Source organism: Poecilia reticulata, chromosome 12, assembly GCF_904066995.2.
Source record: "Poecilia reticulata chromosome 12, P_reticulata-male-v2, whole genome shotgun sequence".
Lineage (NCBI taxonomy): Eukaryota > Metazoa > Chordata > Actinopteri > Cyprinodontiformes > Poeciliidae > Poecilia > Poecilia reticulata.
The window spans coordinates 17,198,904-17,208,631 of NC_088841.1; the positions used below are offsets into that span (position 1 = coordinate 17,198,904).

The following is a 9,728-nucleotide window of genomic DNA, read 5'->3' on the forward strand; positions in this document are numbered from 1 at the left end:
TAAGTAAAGACCTAAACAACAAATAGCTAAAAAAAAAACGGCAGTAGTATAGGCTAAATCTGAGAACTGAAATGCTAATGTGACTCACCACAAGCTTTGGCAGCAGTGATGCACAGTTCCTCTGCTACATACTCTCCCGGTGGAAATGTGAGGGTGTCGTCTGAGCAGTTGCCCCGTCCTTCAGTCTTTCCCAGGTGGTAAAGGTGAAGAGTTAAAGTAACTGCCTTTACTTCCTGCTTGGGGTCAGGGTCCGTGGATAAGCTGTCAACTGTTGTCGGGTTGGAAGAAAGAGGGTCCATGTCTGTCAGCAGAATAAAGGCCATGTGCTCTTTACTGAAAAACTGCAACAAAAGGAGAAATAAGTCAAAAAATAAGTGAGTGAAGGCAGCGGTTCCTGAAGATGTGTCTATTTGTGCAGTTGAGTTAGCTTTTGGCTCACTGCTGGGCAATTTAGTTAAAAATGTCACACAACTCCTTTGCAGAAAAATCGCAATCTCGGTTTTATCTTGATTTCCCAACATAAAAATGTAGGTTTAAATAATTATACAGCAAAGCAAATATTTCAAAGAACATATTGAACATAAGTGACTGAGCTTGAGCTATTTTCCACGGACAAAAAAATGGAAAGTCTGTTGTGTAAATCTGATAGACAAACCCAGAAAGATTTGCTGCTATAACTACAGCAATAGGTGGTTCTATATTAACTGAATGACATTAATGCAATTATATGCCTCACTTATTATAATTTTAATATGTAAAACAGTTTTGAAAACCATATGTTGTTTTTCTTCAATTATACTCTACAATAAGTTTATCAGATCATTTCCAATGAAATAGGTCCAAGTTTATGGCTGTCATATGACAAAATGTTAAGAGTCTGAAAGCTTTTGTAAGGGACAGCAGTGCTAAATATTTTTAAATCCTCTATTTTAGGTTACTGACATTGCTGAGGTTGCATGGTTGGAAACTTAAAACAAGCCTATAGAGAAGAATGAAAAAAGAAAAAAGACAGTTCACTCATCATTTTTGTTACTGTTTACACACCCAAAACGTTTATCACCAAGCCTGCAGACAGGGAGTCAGATGTGTGTTATCAGTCATGCTTGTTTGGCTTATGGATATCAGTTCAGTCACATTTTACTGCTTATCATCACTCCGGTCCACTGGCAGCTACAAGTGCCTCTTATTCAACTGACATGAACTGGGCAATTCAATCAAAAACATGTTGCGCTTCCTTTAAAGTTACAATGCTGTTCCTTGGAGAACTGCGATAACTTTGACAAACCTTCAGTCTGTATCCCTTAATTCTGATGGAGCACTGCAATGCAAATTACGTGCATCGATGCTGGATTAAGCAAAAGCTAGATAAAGATGACAGAACAACATCATTTGACTATTTTATGAGGTTTTCATGCAGGATGTTAGTATAAGTAGAAGTACAAATGCAACAAATTCTACCAAACAGGAAAACATAAAAAAAAAATAAAAGAAATTATATGTTCTGAACAAATGACTCAATAGCAGTTTCAAACTGGGTCAGGTTAAAACAAGACAGAAAACAAAAGCACAGCGTAGCCACTGACAGAGGTGCACAGTTCCAGCTTCAGCAGCTCTGGGTGAATGCACGGTCCCCAAAATGGGTCACGCAGGCAAGTATCATGACAAAGTCGCTCATTTCAAATAAAACTTGGAGGCTGTTTTTCAAATACAGATAGTGAATGTGGAAAACATTGAGAATATAACCACTATAAACAGAAAAAAATAGATGTATTTCTAACTAGCTCTTGGCCTAAAGTTTTATTGTTAAGATCGACCAGCAACATCATCATGTGGTAGAAATTGAAATACTCTACAACGCTCTGCACACTAAGTCAAGCAGATTCTATAAGGTATAAAACGTTTCAGCTCACGCTCCTCTAAAAAACATTATTTGATATGCAGAAAAAGGCTTTTGCATTTGTTTTGTGTACACACATGAATTCATCTGTGCCCTGGTCTGCATAGTAAATTGTATTCTCTTTAGAATATAAAAGCTTTTTTTAAAACCATCTTCATTAAAAAAACATTGACCAAATGGTAAACAAAGAATGGAATCTTCTCAGAAGGCTTCATCGGCTATTGCATTCCTGCCATTACATTCCTTACATGCCGTTTTTCCCATACAAAAGCCTTTTTGGTACATTTCCAGGTTTTTTATGGGAATCTCTTTTTTATATACAGTTGACCAGCTGGAGATTTTTCTTTTAACCCCAACGAATTCATTTTTAGACCAGTAAAACATAGCAAGGTATGGTAATTTTCTGATAATTAATTTAGTCAGTGGCTGTTTTTATTGTTTTGTTGTTGTTGGGTTTTTTTGCCTTAAATGGACGGCTAACTGGTTTCTGTGTGCATAGGAGCTAAAACACATATTACCAGACAAAAAGCAAATAAAACAATCATCAATATCCATATTATAGGTTCAAAGTTTCAAAAAAAAAAATTCTAAATTTTAACTTATTTAGGGGTATTGATTATACATCAGCTATGACAATATTATCACTATTTCACTTCACCACAAAGGAATCTAAGTGGTTGATCCGACCAAAACTTCTGGTCCAGTTCGTGTGTATGTCCGATGATATGTGCAAAATATATCAAAGACTGCAGCTTGAACATCTTGGATTCAGTACTTGATAAGTTACTATATTTAAGTGCATTCATTTTTTTTCCCACTCTGCATGACAAGAATATTTTTGGTCATTTCTGTGGTGCACCTAATTGAGATTTTTGTGGTCTTGACAGTAAAGCTCAGAAGAGTGTTGTGGACATTGGAAAAAATATGAGACAAGTGGTGAAAATGTGAGGTAAAACACAGAAATTATTGAAATATTGAACAATTCTAGCAAAACTGCATGTTTTTCCAATACTTTGCAGTTTGTACCCTGTATCTTCTCAAGCTGGCCATACATTTAGTATGCCAAAAATCAAATCCAAACAATATATAAAACACTGAAGTTGACGGGTAGAGAGCCCAGCATCAGGACCTCAGATAAGATTCTACAGCGACTGCTGAGCACTCTAAAGACTTCAATGGACTTTTTTTTTTTTTTAATTTGTAGAAACCCACAGGGCAAAATGCCAGCAATGAATCAGTTGACCTCATTGATTTATGCTGACAAAATCATTTAATTCTATGATGTAACTTGCAAAGACTGCATAAAAAACACATTCTAGAGGTTTGGCAAAGTAGAAAACAGCAACCCCTCAGAAAAATGAGGCATGGTCCTGACAGTGCTTTTCTGAGAAAAACTTGCAAGGTTCTGGTGTCCATAAGGGAAGAGCTGGCAAAGACGGTTCACACTGACTCACAGCTGAAAAGGCCAAAAACCTTCTCAAGTGACTTATTAGAAAACTCCAACAGCAACACTTGTCAACAGCAGCAACCAAGGAAAACTATGTAAAATAATGATAGCGATTCAAATAATGCTTTTTCATCTCCTCATTAAACCTCCAGTCAGTTAGAAACATCAACACCTTTGAACTCAGCCTGTGTCGCTTCGAAAGGGAAATCCCCTTCAAAGACTGATATAAAAACAGAAGGAGGAGTCAGCAGTAGGGGAGAGTGTAGCTTAGATCATTTAAGCTACACCATCTGTATGCTACAGAGAAGCTGTGTAAAACAACCCGTCTCAAAAATGTTCACAGTCCTCACCTCAAACCAGATGTGCTATCTGCACCGTTGTAACCACAAGTCTTATTTGTTATAGAAGATCAATGAGTACAAAATCTCAAGATGTCAAATCATACCAAATGTAGCCCACCTTACAACCAAATACACAATTTTGATTAGTATAGAGCAGATCGCTTTTTTCTAGGATTAAATATTCGTTCTAAAAGTGAAACTTGCCTCAGTATGTGGTGAGGAACATTCTATTTTCAGAGATTAAAATCTCTGAAAATATAGCAAAATGTAGATATTGGATGTCTTACCCTTAAAATACTAAATAAAACTTCCCATTTCCCCAGTCATGTTATTGTCTATGTCATAGCTAGTCACTAACCGCAGACACATAACATAAACACTAGAGGTGTGCCGATCGATCGGCCACCGATCATAATCGGCCAATTTCCGTGAAAAAGTGTATGATCAGTGGTCGCCGATCACGGTCTCTTGTTGCCAATCACACAAACCGATCACCTGCATCTCATTTCGCAGCCTGCCTTTGCAGCTGGTCTCCTCTTTCCTTCACACTGCGCAAGCGCACAGCAACAAATCCTAAGCGATGTGGAACGATAACGCACTGAGTGAATGGGGAAGTTTGTGTGTTGCGGCGTTAAATTGAAGCACTTGGGGTGAAGCAGGTCAAAATGCATCAACACAACAAATCTAATATGGCATAAATACAAAGCCATACTTGACGGAGTTTGGCTACATCGAGGTTCACTGCAGTAAAAAAGAAATATGGAGGATCAGATATCAGGTAAAGCAGCGCACAGCTACAAACACTCACCGGGATTAGCACGACGGACAGAAAGTTAAACAAATAACCCGCAAAATGATTTAAGTCTTCGAGCTGCGATGTAAGACGCTGGTTCTGCTCTCGCTGTTGAACCGCTGCTACGCGCTACAGGTAGTAATATTTCACAGACGGAGCGCCGCTTCTGCTCCACCTGGTAGTGACTCTCACACCGAACCTCTGCTTAAAGCTGCAGCATCTAACTTAAAAAAATACATTTTACATACGTATTAAAACTTTTGCTGTCCTAACATGAGACAGATAATCTCTGAAAAAATAATCGATCTCCTCCCTGCTCTGCATAATTACTCCGCTCAGTCAGAAACAGCCACTCAGAACTAGCAGTAATCAGCTAGCCGCCATGCTATCAGGAAGTTTTCATTCAGTAACTCTGGATTGTTAATTGTAATGGATCCTGTATTTGCCTTTGAATGTTAAGTTTTATACTTGAATTTCTTTGGCAATGTTGAGAGGTTTTATTTTGGCTCCTTGCATTATTTAGCCTCTTCAGAGCCTTCATGTTATCAGTCTGTTAAAGATAGTATTACCAATAGCAGTACAATTTGCACAATGCCTGCTTTGTTTAGTTTTCTTCTTGGAAAAAGTTATTAAAAACCAGGTTTTGTCTAAATTAAGGTGAATTCATGGTTCCTTTTTCCACATAATGTAACCGGTAGTGCTCATGATAAAAAAAAAATAAAAAAAATAATGTGATTGGTATCGGTGATCGGTATCGGCAGGAAAAAACCTGATCGGCACATCTCTAATAAACTCTAATCTCTAATGAACACACACATTGCAGTGTGCTATCAGTTGAATATCAGTTGAATCAGTTGTTCTGCAACCAAATGACAGGATAGATCATTTAAGCTAAAGTAAATAGAAGTAGAATCTGGTCACTTGCAGGAATGTTGTCTAAAGTTCACATTGCCTTTTACTGGTACTGCTCACCTTCTTTGCTTATGCAACCGTATATTTGTTTTAGAAGGTTTACAAGTTCCCAAGCATTCCTAGTGTGTGGTTCGCCTGCACATATTCTTTAAGCAACAGTGATTTTGATTTCTTTAAAAGATGCATCAATCATCCGTTCAGCATTTCTTTTGATCCAACCTGTTTGACAACAGCAGGTAAAATATCGAAAAATCTGTTTTTGCCACTTCTGATCCATGTAAACTAAACCTTTCACTTGTTTCAGTCTGTAGAGACAACAAAAAAATCAGAAAAGCATTTTATAAGCTTAGTACAGGAAAAAACTAAAAATGTAAAATCTAAGTTTAACAAAAAAAATAATGCTTCAAAGAAAGTTAAATATATGTAAAGACGAAATTAAGACTGAACTGTGTATAAATTAGATCCACTGTGCATAAATTTGATCCAGTCTACCTTGGTGATATCAACAAATAGCCATTTTGATATAGCACCAACCACAAGTGGTTCGGCTGTAATTGAGGCTGTTTGTGAACGCAAATGACACCAAAAGTAATTAAGCAATCAGCGCTTAACGAGATATTTTAAGCAACATAAATTGAGGTAGAGTAAAATGTTTGCAAAGGTCAGTAGACAGAAAATTGTTGTGCATATAAACTTAGTTATTAATACATCATGGACTCATTTATCCCAAATGCCAACGGGTTAATTAAGTAAAAAAAAAAAAAGAAAGAAAAACTCACTCATTAAAACTGTGCTCATAATATAAAAGAAGCATATAGAAGATGAGGTGATTTTCAAACAAGTGCTGCAGCAATCATTTGCAAAACATTCGATCGCGTCTGGTTGTAACTAACACTACCAATCTTTATAACGCTTATACTGAATCTGATCAACTGACACAAGCATGAACTGCAGCTGTAACTAAATCTAAATTTATCTTAGATGTTCTTATTTTTCATAATTGAAATGTTACATTGATTTGTTACTGATTTGACAAATGAATATCCACCTTCTCTACAGTTCAGGTTTTGCCTCGAATGTCCATTTGGCAACAGGAAAGCAGCTGGCCTTCTCCTCTCATATTTCAGAAGATTGGAGCATACATAAATGATTACATTCTCACACAATTGACCCTTTTTTTGTTGTTATTTTTTTCTATTTTGTCTCCTTTCAGAGGCAAAAACAAGATATGGGTTACTTTTTAATATGAAAAATATGCGAAAAGACAAAACACTTGGTGACATTTTCATTCTAAGACTATTTTTTTTGTCCGCATCTTATTCAAAAAAAACCACAACAGTCTTATTTATTAACTATGTCCATCTGCATAGTAGTCCACATTTTAAATTAAACACTCCAATTGGCCAAAAAGTGCAACATAACTTTAAAATGCTTTAGAAACACTTTCTTACAATACAATCAAAACAGAGCTGCGCAAACAGTATTCAGGTGTGAGGATGAAAATCATACTGCAGCTATTGGGAATCCTTTTAAGCAGCTAAAAGCTTGCTCTATGAGAAAAATTGTAGAGATGCTGATTTTATTATGAACAAATATTTAAATAAAATAATTATTTCTTTTCCTATTTAATTTCTTGCCTTTTCCCGTACTGTATGCGTTATTTTCTTTCAGCACATACACATCTTCGACAAAGGTGCTGGGGATATTTGCCGCTTGGCAAACAAAAACACCCTAATCGTCACACCTGAGGAACTTTGGCAAAACCTTTCACATGACATCATCAATGAATAACGTACAGAACAAACCACAGAATAAAGCCATGAAAGTAAGGCGGGTGTGCAGGAGTTTCCTTTTCCTGCACGTGTTCATACTTGTTTTCACACACTGCTTACTACGGTTTTATATCAAAGTGAAAGTGTTGCTCTGTTAAAAGTTAAAACAAAACATAATGGAAAATCAGCTTTTTGAAATACTTTGATCAAAAACCAATTAAGTTAATTTGGAAATTATTTGATATGGATTTTTCACTCTCTCCTGGCAGTGTCGGACAAGCTGTTCAACATTACCAAACAGGAGTTTTTTAATCGCATTACATGACAATAACTGAACATCTTTCAGGCAAGACTTTGTCGTTTCTTCTTGTTCCATTTTAAACCTGCCAACCCCATTTTTTTGTAACTATACCAGCTGACAGAGCAGTTCGCTCTTCTGACCTGAATAAAACTGTAAGACATGATTTTAGATGCACCAAGAATGTACTTTCCCCTCAAACATGTCTGTCACCAATTGTTTTCTTCCAGTAAAACCCAGAATGAAAACTGAAGTCTCTTTGTCAAATGAATCAACCCTGCCTACATGCAAGTGAAACGCTACACCAGAATCAGAAAAGCACATATGTTGCTGGAGAAAAAATAACTCTAGCACAGTTTGATGTGACGAATGTAAACTTACTGTATCCTCCGAGAGGTTCCTCTAACAGGATATAGAGTCAGAATAAGAGTCCATATTAGCGTTATCTGTCAAGACTGATTCAAACGTTGCAAACTTTAAAGCTTTAACACAAAAAAACTGAATAAAGAGACATTCTCAGGACATCTGAACTGGAAACAGTTTGTTCTGAAGAGAAATTGACGAGCCAACTTCTGAAATTAATCATCTACATAAAACATCACTCCAGTCAAATAAGAGCATTGTTTAGCAATGTGACTCAGGCTTTCGCTTCAAATGTCTGGTACTGTCAATTATGTTATTAGAAGAGCAAAGAAGTTTTTCGAAGCGGCTTAAAGACTTAACAAAAAAGTAAGATTCTTTGAAAATAAAATATTAAATCATAAGATGCATGTCTTTTGCACAGTTTTAGTTCAAATGGGAAAAGAAGAGCGCATTTCTATAAGGTCTTCTTCTGCAAATGGATAATCCCTTTACCAAATGAAAACATATGAACTCTCTGTGATCCTTCTTCTGGGACACTGATATGTGTCCCTGATATGCTTGCAATGTTCTCTTGAAGGCCTCCCAAGCCATTATTGAGATTGAATGAGAATATCTCCATATCTCTAGACTTGGGGAAATTAGTAGCAAAGGCTCAACCAGAATGACCACAGAAATGCTGAGAATGCAAACAGAACGGCATAAAACTGACAAACAACATGCTGAGATGACCAAAGATGAAAAACAGCTGTTATGTTGGATGTATTTTTTTTGTCCACATAGAACTGAAGAAGCTGATATATTATAACGATTAATATTTCAACGACTTTCAGCATGACTACAAGCAGAACATTTAGGACAAACTCAAAAGTATGTACCACAAGGCAAATTATTTAAGAGGGAGTCGATGGAAGACCCGAAAAGCAAAGCTGACGAAACTGAGATGTTTTCTGTTAAATGGAGATTAAATAGGTTTTGCCTGTGTTGCAACTAATTTTATAAATGCTTTTAATAGCTAAAAAAAAATCAGACAATAACAAAACTCCAGAGATCATCTCCTTGCTAATACACCATCTGAACATCATCACATTCCCCCAGTTTACTGACTTTGTTAATCATTTAGCACAATAATCGTTCACTGACACCCAAACAACTCTATTATTAAATCAGCCACTTAATTCCTTTATCATTTTTTTTATTTTGCAGTTTTGATCATTTCATGGTTTTTCATCCCTTTGCATCGTTGGTACAGACATCTGATTTCCTCAGGATGTTTTGCACTGACTATGCATCAACTCACACCTACCAAGGGGCCATTTCACACTTTTTTTTTTTACAATTTGTTTTATGAGCAAATTTTTAGACTTGGATTACTTTTTGGTTGCTTTGGCTGAATGTTTTAGGTCATTGTCCATTTGCATTACGAAACGCCATAAACACAACACATCAATCTGTTTGACTACATTTAACTGGATTTGAACACCTCAGAACTCAATCGACTGTTTCTGTCCTATAATCATTATCACTAGTGTCTCAACGCCACTGACAGCCGTAAAGACCCAAGTCATCACTCTGCTTCTGCCATATTTTACAAATGATGTGGCACGCTTTTCATCAGAAGCTTCTCTCTGCCTTCTTCATACTTTTTTCTTGCCATCATTTAGGTAGAGGTTGATCTTGGTTTCATCTGTCCAAAGACAGTTCTTCCAGAGCAGTGCTAACTTTTTTAGATGTTTTTGGCAAAATCCGATTTTGCTTATTTTATTCTTGAGGGTGATGAGTGGCTTGCACCGTGATGTGAACCCTCTGTTTGCTTTCATGCAGTCTTCTTTTTATGGTCGACTTGGATATTGGTATGCCTCCCTCCTAAAGGGTTTTGCTCATCTGGTCGGCTGTTGTGACAGAGGT

General features: G+C 36.6%; 1 protein-coding gene across 1 annotated transcript in view; it reads right to left on the bottom strand.

The window, feature by feature from the left end:
• The window catches only part of jak2a (Janus kinase 2a), a 33,463-nt gene that overhangs the window by 21,916 nt on the left and 1,819 nt on the right, over positions 1-9,728 (bottom strand). The window contains exon 2 of the mRNA XM_008424029.3: positions 89-341. Coding sequence (XP_008422251.2) covers positions 89-323 — 235 coding nt within the window. The 5' untranslated portion in view covers positions 324-341. The remainder of the gene's footprint in view (positions 1-88; positions 342-9,728) is intronic.